At 37.8% G+C, this 14,182-nt stretch overlaps 2 protein-coding genes across 2 annotated transcripts; both read right to left on the bottom strand.

The window, feature by feature from the left end:
* Window positions 1-1,457: 1,457 nt before the first annotated feature.
* faf2 (Fas associated factor family member 2) lies at window positions 1,458-9,641 on the bottom strand. Its single transcript, XM_034121096.1, has 11 exons — window positions 9,579-9,641; window positions 8,299-8,367; window positions 7,987-8,121; window positions 7,620-7,696; window positions 7,399-7,537; window positions 7,206-7,291; window positions 6,676-6,767; window positions 3,713-3,890; window positions 3,203-3,374; window positions 2,928-3,071; window positions 1,458-2,723 (listed from the first exon to the last, which is right to left on the bottom strand). Exons 1-11 carry the CDS (start codon window positions 9,639-9,641, stop codon window positions 2,541-2,543), a joined length of 1,338 nt encoding a protein of 445 aa, XP_033976987.1. The 3' UTR covers window positions 1,458-2,540.
* Window positions 9,642-10,793: 1,152 nt separating this feature from the next.
* Window positions 10,794-12,809, bottom strand: pin4 (protein (peptidylprolyl cis/trans isomerase) NIMA-interacting, 4 (parvulin)). The gene is made up of 4 exons (XM_034121095.1): window positions 12,561-12,809; window positions 12,284-12,351; window positions 11,790-11,909; window positions 10,794-11,174 (listed from the first exon to the last, which is right to left on the bottom strand). The coding sequence occupies exons 1-4, from the start codon at window positions 12,598-12,600 to the stop codon at window positions 11,016-11,018; spliced, it is 387 nt and encodes a 128-aa protein (XP_033976986.1). The 5' UTR covers window positions 12,601-12,809; the 3' UTR covers window positions 10,794-11,015.
* Window positions 12,810-14,182: the final 1,373 nt, after the last annotated feature.

The raw sequence follows: 14,182 nt of genomic DNA, 5'->3' as shown, positions 1-14,182 counted from the left end.
TTGAAATTATAGGAATGATAATGAATCATTCTGTATGAAAGTATCAGAAATATATATATAGAATAGCATTTCAACATGCATATAGCATGTCATAAAAAAATGGTATGTGTCGAAAAAATATCTGAAAAATCTACATACGTTTAAACCATATTATGTATTCATTTAAACCTGCCAATTAATGTATAATTATACCTTTATACTAATGTCAAAACAAATGTTTTAAAAAAAACATAGTAGCCTAGTATGTCAAAAAATATTGTTTTAAAACAACATAGTATATAATATCGAAAAAAAACGACTTAGTATAGCATGTAAAAAATATCAGAAAAAACGACTTAGTCGTGTATGTACAAAAAATATCAGAAAAAACGACTTAGTCGTGTATGTACAAAAAATATCAGAAAAAACGACATAGTATATTATGTCGAAAAAATACATAGTATAGTTACTATACTATGTAGTCAAATACTATAGTATGTCGAAAAATATTTAAAAAACGACAGTATATATATATATGGCGCAAAAAACAGTACATAGTATATCCTAGTATGTCGAAAGAAACGACAGCATAGTTCTCAAAATAATATCATTAATAACAGTATAGTATGTCGAAAAAAACTACTCAGGATAGTATGTCGAAAAAAACAACATTCCTATAGAATGTCGTAAAAAAAATGTTTGAAACGAATTGGTACAGTCGGTCACATTTATCAGAAAAAATGAGTTAGTAAAGTATTTAATATCACGACAGAAGTCGTAAAAAAATATTTTTGAAAAATATAAAGTAAGCATAGTAAAGTATTCTGAAAATGCCCCTAAAAAATCGAATATCAGAAAAAAAGACAGTGTATGTCAGATTAATGTCAGTGAAGCAGGTCATAAAAACAAAATCATGGAGATTATGCATCACAATAACATGAGTCATACTTTTAAAGTCATAAAAGTCTAGTCTAGTATAATATGTCATAAAAAATGCCATACTGGAGTAAGTCATTAAAGAAATCTCAGTTGAGTATGCTATAAAAATTGAATCATATACTGTTGTATACAATTCAATTTTATATACTGTAGTATATAATTCAATTTTTACTGCGATACAGTAGTTCCTCAAAACAGCGCCCACCAGCCAAGGATGATATTATTTTGTGCGTAATGTCATGAAATGCATAATAGTACATTTTAATCATCCAGTTCATACTAATACTCTCAACTTCAAAAGCCTACATGTAATATACTGTATATACTGTACTCTGCTACTGCGTCTAACGGCTCCCTTTACAAGCGCCTGTCAGGTTAGCACAACTTAAATGTAGAGATTCTAACAAGTTACTAAAATATCAGACACATCAAAACTAGTTTCATTAAAGGGTGCTTCCAACTCATCAGAGCACAGTGAAGAGTTGCTTAGGTGACGCACCATTACCACAAGCGAGTGTTGTAGATTGTCAATAAACCAACATTTTTAAAAGGTTTTTAATTTATAGTTGGAAAATTACATCTTTACATGAGCCCATTTAGATGGTACAGGCAAATCAGGCATCTATGAGTCACCACAGGCACACTATGGGCAGACTCGTACTATACTAGATAGAGCCACATGGAAAAGCTGTGGCCTTTGTTACATATTTTTAAACTTCATGAGCTTGACGCAGTCTGCTTTCACATAGTAACCAACTTGCATCTGTGCCATTGCATGACACAGATGATTTAAAAAAAACAAAACAAAATTCAAGGTAAATGTTGGGTTTTTAAATATCTAACTTATGTACATATCATGGCTCATTTAAAACAGGGTTCCCATAATTCATATCCAAATCCAACCACCTGCTCCCTGATGTTGTACATTTGCTCTCCAAACCACATAGACTGACAAATGTCAAATGTAGCAACACCGCCCCCAATTTAGAGCAGTAGAGTTTGAAAATCACTGTGGAGTAAACGTGCAAACTGAAGGGCAAAAGGGATGTTGAATTGGTACACATGGATCAAACATCAAGTCTTTGACATTAAAGTAGCCAAGGCAGTCACACCATCATAGAAACCCCTGCCTTCCCACGCTGCATCCTGTGTGTGTCAGTAAGTATTAATACAGCCTGCCATCCTCAGGTGCCCAGACGTTAAGTAATTTGGGATATAGTTCTGGTTGTGCACAAAGCCTTGCCACTGCTTCAGTATTTTCAGTAGAAGATTAATCCTTTGCTGCAACAGTTACCGGTGAGGAAGGACAGGAGCTAACTGGTAGCTAATACAGACAATGGAAAACAAATGTCTTGGTTCCCCCGGAAACAAAGATGAGCTCAAGGAAGGACTTCAAGAAATATTTATTTGATAAAATTCAAGACTTTCCAGGCTATTGGGAACCCCGTACAGTACACACAACCAGACAATGGACTGGATGCAGGGTGGTTAAATCTTTCCAGGTTATGATTTTATCTCAATGATCCTTGTGCATAACGGCCATTTAACAAAATAAGTAAAAAGAAAAAAAAAGGAGGTGGGTGGGCATTGGAGGAAAATGTAATTCCATTGTACATCATCTATTAATCGTCCGTAAGGTCCTGAACAAAAAGGACCTCGGAGCGGCTGAGTCCCGCCTCCTTCAGTGTGGGGGGGTTGGGCTGCTCTTCAGTCGGAAGGCAGGGCAAGACGCGGCGAGGGAAGTTGGTAATTATCTGAAACTTCTCCGGGCTTTCTTTCAAAGAGAAGAGGAAGTCGTATATTACCTGTGGGAGAAAAAGATATTCAATTTGAGCTCTTCAGGGGCAGGGCAGCTGGAGTGTCCAGATACTTTGCTCTAACTATCAAATGCTTAGACAAAATGTGTTTGAAGAAACTAGGAGTGTCCAATCTCCTGAGCACCCCTGGATAACATAAGACAGTGAGGGTTAAGAGGGGGTACACAGGGTCTTGATAACAGTTGTGCTCACCGTCAGAGACTGCCCAAAGAGGAATCGTCGCTCTACTCGTGTATCGTTGGGCAGCTTAAACACTATTTTGACACTTTCTGGATCATCTGCCAGCGGCTCTGGGGGAAGACATTCTGACTTCCTCTCCTTCTCCTCTTCCAGCGTCTGTAATCATAACAAAAAATGGACAATGTGAACCCAAAATAAATAATTTAAGTAATGAATTCATCGGTCAAGGTCTACATATACAGAATACGGGCATGTACAGCATAAATGTAATGGAAAGTAAGACTCACCCGTTGTCTCTGCTCCTCTGCGAGAACACTCTGTTGGACCTTCTCTTCCTCCTGCCTCACCTGCTCCTCCTCCTCTCTTTTCTTTCGGTCCTTCTCCTGGTCGGCAAGGAGAGAAGCCTGGTAGGCTTCATCCTGCTGCTGCCTCAGCACCTGGGTCTGGTTCCTCTCCTCCCTGAAACCAAACATGCTCTTTACTTATAAAAAACATACACTGGCAGAGTACCATTAAACCAAGAATATGTAAGAAAGAATATTGTGTTGAATTGTAAAAACAGTATTTAAGTTTCGTAGTATAAAAGATTATTTTTGTGACATGGTGTCTCTTGTGAAAATATTAATGTTGTACCAAAGGACAAAATGCTACTACCACTGTCTCAATAATACAATAACAATAAATGTTGGAGGTTTTTTGCTTCAATCCTGATCTCAGGACCATCACATGTAACCTCGAGTCTTCCACATTGTAAATGGGGATGTTACATCTAGTATGAAAGTATTCATGTCCAGTACCGTTCCATGCGCTCAGACATCAGATGTGTTTGGTTGGCCTCCATAATGAAGTTGAGCTGATTGATGAGGTCCTCTGGCTGAATGAGACCCTCGAGCCGGCCCACCACCGTCATTTTGCGGTCCTTCAGCATTATCATGGCCAGGAATGGGTAGGTGTTCTCTCGCAAAGCCTGGGACACTGAGACACACCAAGATATGACTCAGGGAAGTCTCACCGATTCCACAGGGAAATGTATTCACATAGCTTGCACAATTCTTAATTCTTTAATGTTATTTTTAAACAGCACATATTTTGAGTTTGTATCAGGGTAATGACGGAAGTCTGAATGAAGAACTCAAAACCAATGTGAATTATTGGTGTGTCAGTGATGTATGTACTATTTGCTAGTGTCTGGTGCCCCAGCTTCTACTCCCAATCTTCAGGAGGTCCATTTTCATATTTCTATACTGTCTTAAGATTGAATTTGTGTTTTAACCATTTATAAATCAATGGAAAAATGGGACTACTAACACAATCAGTGTTTCCCCTATATACATTCAGCAGCGGCGCTGCGCCGCTGCTGAATGTATGCACGCCGCTGCTACAGGGCGCCAGCCAGGTACCAAAAAAATACACATTAAAATAATAATACGTGGCGCTCGCGTCATCGCCACGGAGGAGCACACAGCCTCTGTGAGCGAGCGAGACAGCAAGACAGAGAGAGAGCGAGAGAGCTAGACAGAGAGAGAGCGAGAGAGCACACCTTTATCTATTTAATATAGTTGTAAAAAATAAAGTAAGAAATCATTCCAATGTGTACTATAGGACAGTAAAAAGAAACAGTTTAAAAGGGGAGTGATTAGTAAAATATAGATAAAGAAAATGAAAGAATGCTAACTATAGGTAACATAAGATAAGAATAAACAAGTTTAAATGATTTGTTATTGGTTGTGATCATATTCTAAAGATGTTTGGATTATTGAAAAGTATACAGCTCCTTTTCATCTGAGTGTTGAGAGCTGTATCCATAAATTCATTTTGTACTCAAAGTGCACCAGATTGATGCATTTAACTTCAACATTTAAAAAAAGATCTTCCCGGGAGTGCATGCCCCCGGACCCCCCTAGAGGATGTGAGGTCCACCCCCCAAATAAAGCAGGTTAGAGCCTCAAGAGCCTTTCTTGTGCTGGCAGACACATAGAAACATATTGGCGGGGCGCACTTCGCACGCACACAAACAAATTCCATGCGCTCCGCGCTCACATTTTGCTATGCCCGCGTGCCTTAGCACCGCTGCTATGACTCCATCCTAGGGGAAACACTGACAATATAGGACAATCACCTGATGTCAAACATAGGATAGGGCCCTTTATCCACATTTAAAACCCAGAATTTGAGTTTTTCTCAAATCTCTTTCATTCGGGATGGACACATTAAACAGGGCTGCATGTGTGAGTGAAATGTCAAAGATATTTCTCAGGACCAGGGGCCTCATTTATAAAGCCTTGCGTAGGATTGGCGTGGGAAGGTTGCTTACGTAGGACAAAGCAAATAAATACGCACCGACACTTTCCGATTCATAAAAGACTGCGTACCGGCACAGGATTTGCGTACGGGACATCCTACGCCGGTTTCCCTTTATAAATCACAATCAACTCGAAATGCGGCGCAGCTTTTGCGGGCTTCACGTAACGCCCATATTTGCCTATAAATAGTCAAAGAAACGCCCATTCATTCATTTTGACTGACTGCATGAAGAAGATCGCAGGAAATGACGACAGAACAGCTAAAAAAGACATCTCACACCGTGTCAGATTTTGGTTATTTTGGGGAGGTCGAGATAAATCATATTGTTTTGGTGGATGCAGTTTGAACCAGAGTAGCAGCATGGAGGTCGGATCGTCACCAAAATAAATAAATAAGTGGTCCGAAAAAGGTTAATGACAACAAAAATACACATAGCCTAACCTTCCTCAGGCAGTGTGTTTGTACCGGGGACAGGAGACACCCCCTTGATGAGAAACTGTAAGAAATTATCGGGGAATCCCTCCGGAGTGGAGTCATGACGACTGGATCTGAATTATTTTTTTTGTATTTGGTGGTTTGTTCAAGGTTCTTTATTGTCAATCTGACATAGCTACAGAGTAATTATGTAGTTGAAAATCTTATGTCACAGGCTTCTCCAACAATGCAACATAATAACATAAGTGTTCCAGCAACTATATATCCATAATCCACCAGTTAAAGGAAATACAACTAATGTGTTGTGTTATATTAGCTGTACAATTTACCACATATGGTGTTCTTAGTTTCCATACCTCCTGTGTTTTACGAGCGACTTATCAAGTAGGCTATTGGTGAACGGCATAAAACATGATTAAACATGATAGTATATAAAACCATGCTCGTATCTATACAACCTATAGAAATGTAAAACGGCGTCATTTTAAAGTAATTCTATCCTTCTGTTTACCGCATCATTTATGAGAATACATTTCTTAACAAGAGAACATAATCGAGGGGTGATCAATAACATTTCCGTATTTATTTATTTCTCCAAGTTATGTTTTTGTGTGCACTGAGGAGTCTCAAACAGGCGTTTGTTTAATCATTTTAAGATTGGCTTTAATCAATTTTTGAAAATGAATTCTTCACATTTGATAAATGAGGTAACATTCTATTTATGGTATTATTTCCACATATTTCTCTCCATTCTTCCTTCTGCCAACGGTGTCGCAGTTTCTCGTCTCTCCCGTTTTTGTGCTTAGTGCGTACGCATGGGTCAGAGTTTGCGTGGAGGACCGCACATTTTCCCGTCAAGTTAGTTTTTTATAAATCGCAAACAGTGCGTAGAAACTGGCGTACGCCATCTTTTGAGCGTACGCACCATTTATAAATGAGGCCCCAGAACAACACATGTTACATTTTTAGGAACAGCTGACACAAGAATATGCTGGGTTGAATAACAATGCATTTGTCATACCTCTGTAGCCCTCAGGCCTGCTGGTTGAGCATGCCCAAAAGAGCATACGTGTGTTGAGGAAGGTTACGACCTCTTCTGTACATAGTGTAGAGCTAGGAAATGACAGACAGCACAAAACAAAACATTTATTTAAGCCAAAGGGAACTCATCTTTATATGCGTATGGATCTATAAAAACACAGCAGAGGTTATAAATAAAAATACTGATATCATACTAGAGGCTCAGTGCATTTATAACATGTTGTTAAGACAAACCAGACAGCGCATTAACAAACTTAAAAAGTATGAAACAGCAACAACATGACAAGAAATGACTTTTACTTATGATGAAAATGATGCGCGGATTCAAATGTCAAAGCCTTTTTAGTCTGCTATACAACTACATATAGGCCATGTCATCATTTTTGCCAATAGTCATATGACAAGGAAAATATGGGCTGGTACTGATGTGTGGAAGATAAATCGGTGCATTGATCATTCTAGTTGCAAACGCTAAGGGGATGTAGGTAAGTATGGACATAAGGATCATACCGGCAAAACTGGTCAGTGTCTTGATGATCCTCCCCGTGAAGGTACACTAATAGGTAGCGGAGTTCCCGTTTGGCATCATTCAGTGCCTGTTTGTTTCAAGGTGAACAAGAGAAGCTCAATATATTGCAATTTCACCTTGATTTAGAGCAGAAAACAGTGTGCTCGTGATCGGACATCTGCTCTCTGAACTCACCTGGCTGTATGTTCCCTGGTAAAATACAGGGTGGGATTGACCGTACTTCTCCTCAAAGCTATGAATGAAGGACACAACATCGCCAACAGGATCCGTCACACGGCCGCGAGGATCTGGCCTGACAAACCGCAGAGCAAACCTTGAAGAAAAAGAACATTGAGGCTGTTATTAACCTTGATCTATCCACCAGCTGCGACTTTAAATCAATGTGCCTTAATTACCTGAATATGTCCAGAAGTGTGTAATATGTCAATCTGAAAGGTAGCATTATCAAGTAGTAGCTCCATCCTAGTAGTCCCTGAAAAGAACAAAGCAGTCTGTTACATTCCGAAAGTAGAAAATAGGTAAACAAAAAAATCCAATATATGAGGGATTATGTCATTACAATGCAATTCAAAATGACTAAATACAAAAAAGACACCCCACTAAGATTAAACATGTTAAAAGACTGCCTTCAAAGTAACACACTGTGTTGAGCATTAACCCATTGTAAAGAATATTTTAAGAAAAATACAGCTTAATTTTGTGGTGAAAATATTTAACATTTTGCAAAGAGATCACAAACATAAAAAAAAACAGCAGACTTACCCTGGGTTGTGGCCTTGAGACGATGTAACTATATACTCTATGGTCTGCTGTATTGACCTGTAAGGGTCTGGATGGCGGAGGGTTAAACACACTGGGTACTCCTTCCTGCTCGTTAAGTCTGTCTTGTACTGCAGCCTGAAACACATACATTTAAGAACATCAAATACAAATAAAATCCTTCAATAACAATAAGGAAGGGATAAAATATTAACCAAAGAGAGCAATCATCGTTAACAGAATATGTAAGAAATACAATGTAAACAGAAACATAACAATACAATTGTAAATACTCTGAAAAAAATTATTTCTTACCTCTATGTTCCAATTATGCTGTTCTAATGTTCGACGACATTGGTCCATGGACTCCAGACCAGTTAGGTCCTGTGAGACAAGAAAATAAAGTCATTCTAAAGGCCTCAGGTTGCTCAGGAAAACATGTCTGCTTTGTTACTTTGTTATTTATTTATTTATTTAGTCAGTTTGTTAATTACTCTCTTACTTTTTGGTTTATTTGTTTGTTTTGGTTATGAATATGTGTTCGCATTTTGTATGCCTTCAAAGAGAAGAACAAACAGGGAAACAAATAAAAAAGCAACTGCTCCTCAGTTGATGTAAAATAGTAGTTAAGAATAAGTCGGCCCTGGTTGTTTATATTATTTAACTGTGGTTCCCAATGATGTAGCCAAATGCATTTTCTATATGGCATGTTTCTTCAATAAAAATATATAAAAAAATAAAAAAACACGTTTGCTCAAAGTCAGGGATTCCTTTCAGTAGCTTACAGGCTACTGGTTTTCTGTATCAAGTTATTCATATACAACAGTTATATAGAATCGCACAACACTAGGCTGGAATTATATGATCCATGTAGCTGAATAACTACTCTTTAGTTGGGCAGCTATCTTAGCTCAAAATAAACGTCAACATGTAGGAAAACGTTCAGCCAAAGCAGGATGACGATCATTTACAGGTTAGCTAGCTGCCCAAAATATGACCCGTTCTGACGGCGATCTTTGTTAATGTAGGACTTTAAAAAAGCAAAACAAGCTATGGATTAAAGAGGGGGGGACGTCTCCTCATGTGCATTGTCATAGCACCAACAACTTCATGTGGAATTGCTAAAACAGATGTGTCGCTGGGAAACTTCAGTGACAGCTCGATCATGACTGCTGTGCTAATGCTAACTCAGCAGTGTTAGTAGGGAGCGTCAGTGAACATTCACCGTTAGCCAAGTTAACGGTAGGGAAGAAATGTAAATAAAAACAAACCACGAGTGATGTTGGTTAACAAAGTAGCATGTTGGGTAAGTATTTGACTAAAATGTGAAACACGTTAAGCTGTCTAAGTGAACCAATGGCCCATAAAGTCAGCGAACTTGTTAGCTAGCTTAGCTAATGTTAGCTAGCTTTGCTAACGTTAGCTCTGACTCAAGTTGACGAGTAACGTTAGGGGGCTGTGCTAAGTTGACTGGGCAAAAAGCGTTCAAACACGCACAGTTCTCCCTATTTACAGAGACTCAGTTTCACGATAGCATATTAACATATAAGGTTTTTTAAATGGAGACGTGATAGTGCGGAAATGTAGCTGTCTACCTGAAATTGAAGGAGTTTTTCAGTCTGCGCCTGAGATAATTCTGGCTCCTCTGGCGCCGCCATCTTACCTCGCCAATCATCTAGCAAGGCGTAACAACGTCAACGGTCTCTTCCTGATGCGGCCCTGCGCTGAGCCTCTGTGGGCTGCTGCCGCCTAGCTCTCTGGATGTAAACACCCGAGTGTGTTTTTTCTTGTCACATACAATATTTAAAATGTGTCTAATTGGTTTTTATTACTTGAAATGGTAAGTACTACTCAGGTAGGCTACTGTATTTAAGTATAATTTTTGAGAGACTTGTATTTTATGAGTAGGCCTACTTCAATTTGTTGCTACTTTGTACTTCTCCCCCACTACAATTCAGAGGTAAATTGTATACTTTACTCCACTAGATTTTTTAAATATATTTAGTTACTTCGCAGCATTCATGATGTGAAATATAATCAACACTTAAATAAGACTTTAGTTACACCTGGAGTAAATTCACAAGCTGCCCTGCAGTATACAAAGTCATTAAAACTAGCTGCACCTTGACCAGCTTTGATAACACTTTAATGCATCAATAATTATACTCAAAACATATAATATATAATATATTCTGAGATAAATAATTCATAATGAGTTCTTATACTTTTGGTACCTTAAGTATGTTTTGATGCTAATACTTTTGTACTTTAAAAAAATCCTGTATTCAAAATACAGGATTTTTACTTATACTCTGGCAATTCTACTTGTACTTAAATACAAGATCTGAGTACTTCTTCCACCTCCGATTACTTGTATGGTTCCAAGAATAAAGAAAAAACAGTCGGTCAAACGGCTAATGTCCAAGGGGAAAGGGCTTGTAGTGTAAGTACTTCAGCGCAACTATGATGAAGATGAAAATGGGTGATCATTAATTTAGTAATTGCTGCCCACTGCTGCTTTATAGAAGGGTAGCTTAGTTTTGAGTCTTTGTGATTTGTGTTCCTGTAGTGACGCTGAAGCAACCGACCAATGGTCTACTTTTTAGTTAGCGCTTACAGTTGACTGTAAGTTATCTCCAAATCACACACACACACACACACACACACACACACACACACACACACACACACACACACACACACACACACACACACACACACACACACACACACACACACACACACACACACACACACACACACACACACACAAAAAGCGACACACACACAAAAAAAGCGACAGTATGTCGTATTTTTGAGTGTATTTATTTGGCCATTTATCAAACTGAAAATGAAAATCCATCGAATTAAATGTCAAGTTTAAGATTGTAAGAATGTTCCTTCAGGTAAGTTTGTCAATAAGGTAGTGTTGATAAGACAAAGCTTATACATGAGGATCATATCATTTTCTTATTCTTAAACATTCTGGATAATAAAAACCCAACACTGTAGAATAGTTGAGCAGTCCCACGTCACTTTTTCCCCTCTATCATAATAATGTGGTACCCAAACTTTGTCTTGACAGGAGGGTCTGTGTAGACTGGTTTATCCATGGAACTGACAGGTAGGGCAAATGCCGCCTCCTGGAAAGGTCCAACCATTGATCCTCGCGTCATCCACCCCAGATCACCCTGTCATGAATAATACAATCCTTAATAAAACACAACGTTTGCAACAGACATTAGTGCCAAGCCTGGACACATGTAAGTAAGACATGAGAAACAAAGGGGTTCGAGAGATAACAGTAGAAACTGTGAGTAATGCAGGAATTCCAAAACAACATATTTTTAAGGCTTTAGTTACCAGCCATGCTTAGGTCACAGATAAGGATTTAAGGCAAAAGTGTGTTTGTACAGTTCTGCTTCAAACAAATAAAAAATGCACATGGTTTCACTGAGTAACAGCTTATACACAATGTATATGTTCTGGTGTGAATTCATGTGAAATATGTAAAGAATTGATAAAAAATAGCGCATTTGGTCTTATTTGTATAATGAGTATTGGGGACTAAATACTATTCGCCAGTCTGAAATTAATCACCTATGAAGACTAATTGTGAGGTCGAAGCCTGTAGATCATATTTATAATCTTCCATATTTATCACCACCAATAAGGATTAATTTAGTCTTGAATTAAATACAGTCATAATAATGTGATGTACATTCATTAACAAACAAAGACCATTGAAGTTAGGTCTTATAGTCAATAATGGGATCATTTGAATTAAGTTGGGTGCGTGTTCTTACTCCTTGTCTCGCTTTGTCTTCACTGAATTGTGATGCTACTTCACTGAAACGGACTCCAGCCTTCAGTTTCTCCATTGCCTCCATGCATTTCCCATGTTTTTCACAGAGGATGTGGCGAACCTGGGTTTGTACACAGGTCATAAGTTTGTACACAGGTCATAGAAGGCACAGTTAGACTTCTAGAAATAAACTCTGGTTTATTCGCTGTCGTAAGAAAGCAGATAAAGCATCCTAGAGGAGATAAAACAAGATGCCTGAAAGATAGCTTGTGACAAACATGGTCATTATATACATGAAAACATTTCAAAGTTGAAAACAGGTGTATATATGCTCTTCATTGATTCACCTCCTATTTTATTTATCATAAATGATGCCGAAGTGCATAATCTGTTACCGATTAATTCAACTATCATTTCCTTTCAGCCTTCTCGTCCAAACATGTAATTAAGGTATGATGAAGGGCAGGGCAGACAGACAGACACCCATCTGCATACCTTCACAGCAGTGCCTCCCTTTGGTGCTTTCTCCTTCTTATCAGCGTCTGCACTTCCTGAAGCTGCTCCTACACAGTAAAAAGAGTCAGAACACTACCACAGTTAAAACCAATTCAAAACCAAAACACACAATTGCAGCGATAAATATAAAGACTTTACATTTAGTGAAATACATAAATGTATGTTATATTAATAGTTGTTTGCTACAGGCTAGTTAATGTGGTTGATAAGCCAACAGCAGTGGTAACACGTTATTTTCTAAACATAGCTGACTAACCTTTTTCGCCCTTTTTGCCAACTTTTCCTTTCGGTGGCATTTTAGATTAAAGTTTGTAATAATCAAAACTAAAATAACTGCAATAGCGTGCGTGCTTGCTATGTTGTGATGGACATGCGCAGGTCTTCTTCTTTAGCTAGATATTGGTAGATTACCCTCATTAGACGTCCATACCGCCCCCTAGTGGACTGTACCGTGTCACATCATGCAGCCATAATACTGGACACAGCCTAGCTGTACAGCTGTACCTTAATCTAAATAATTCAAATCATTTATTTCTTTATCATTAAAAAAAAATTCAATACAATTTTTTACAAAACAACTTGCTTATGATAGACATAGCTTTGATTCCTCAAAATGTCCTACCTATAAAGTATTTTTTGTCTTTTCAACCAAAATGTAATAGATTGAACATTTTCCAAAATTTCTTCTGGTATTTCTACCTTTACTTATGTACAAGATCTGAGTACTTATCACACCTCTGGCCCCAAATCCGTGTATGTACCGTCCATTTGTTTTTCTTTATTAAACAAGTAAACGGAAGAGCTAGGCGTTTTTGCTGGAGCGAGGGGCGGGGCGAAACTCACGGAAGTGATTTCAAAACAAACGCACTCGTTTGCTTGGAACGGTGATTATAAACAAGGGGAATTTAGCGATCACAACGAAAACGGCCAAGACACACATTGAGCCCAGAAAATGAATGTTATTAAGGCTGTAAATATAATAAGCCTATGTGTAAAATTGACAACATTGTTAGGAGATTTAAACTATACAGCGATTCTGCACTGCGGTCAACTCGCGTTTGTTTTTTCAAATCAGCTGCTCTTCATTTTTTGTCTTGCTATATTTGATGATTGATACACATATTTGTTACCATAAGTTCTTAATAAAACTGATACTGTTGGACTCGGTACTAGTTTGACTGCTACCAGAAATAAAATGAAGTACTTTTACGGTGTACTTTGTGAGTAATCCTCTGTCAGAGTCCCCTCCATAGTACATAATGCATGTTTTCTGCTATCTTTGATGAATGATAAAAATAAAATGTTACCATTAGTTCTTAATGATATTGATACTGTTTGACTGTGTATTAGTTAGCCTACTACTAACAATACATTGAAGTACTTTTACTGTGTATTTTTTGAGTAATCCTCTGTCAAAGTCCCCTCCATAGTACATAATGCATGTTTTCTGCTATCTTTGATGAGTGATAAAAAGACAATTTTACCATTAGTTCTTAATGATATTGATACTGCTTGACTCAGTAGTCTTACACCTACTACCACAATACAATGAAGTACTTCTAGTGTGTTGTTTTAAAAAACAATCCTCTGTCAATGTCCCCTCCTGAGAACAAAATCAAGCCACTTCTGCTAAGCTTGATGAGGGAAAAAATGATTTTTGCCATTAGTTCTTCGTGAGATTAATAATAATAATAATAATAATACATTTAATTTCAAAGCGCTTTTTCAGGTGCTCAAAGACGCTTTACAGTGGTGATAAAACGAGATAAAATAGAATAAAAACATATTAAAACAGCAACACATATTATAATAGAACGTTTTTTTCTTATTCAAAAGAAGACCTTAACTTAAGGTAGGCCTATGCTTTAATGTTTAAAT

The sequence above is a fragment of the Trematomus bernacchii genome, unplaced genomic scaffold (assembly GCF_902827165.1).
Source record: "Trematomus bernacchii unplaced genomic scaffold, fTreBer1.1, whole genome shotgun sequence".
NCBI classification, from domain to species: Eukaryota; Metazoa; Chordata; class Actinopteri; order Perciformes; family Nototheniidae; genus Trematomus; species Trematomus bernacchii.
This window is presented reverse-complemented; position numbering and strand designations above follow the sequence as displayed.

Coding starts and splice junctions, on each gene's coding strand:
- faf2 (XM_034121096.1), bottom strand. CDS start 9,641: ATGGCGGCGCCAGAGGAGCCAGAATTATCTCAGGCGCAGACTGAAAAA. Junction 3,891..6,675: donor CAGGCCTGAGGGCTACAGAG/GTATGACAAATG, acceptor GGTGTGTCTCAG/TGTCCCAGGCTTTGCGAGAG. Junction 2,724..2,927: donor TCTTTGGGCAGTCTCTGACG/GTGAGCACAACT, acceptor TTTCTCCCACAG/GTAATATACGACTTCCTCTT.
- pin4 (XM_034121095.1), bottom strand. CDS start 12,600: ATGCCACCGAAAGGAAAAGTTGGCAAAAAGGGCGAAAAAG. Junction 12,352..12,560: donor TGGCAAAAAGGGCGAAAAAG/GTTAGTCAGCTA, acceptor TTTACTGTGTAG/GAGCAGCTTCAGGAAGTGCA. Junction 11,175..11,789: donor AAGACAAAGCGAGACAAGGA/GTAAGAACACGC, acceptor TATTCATGACAG/GGTGATCTGGGGTGGATGAC.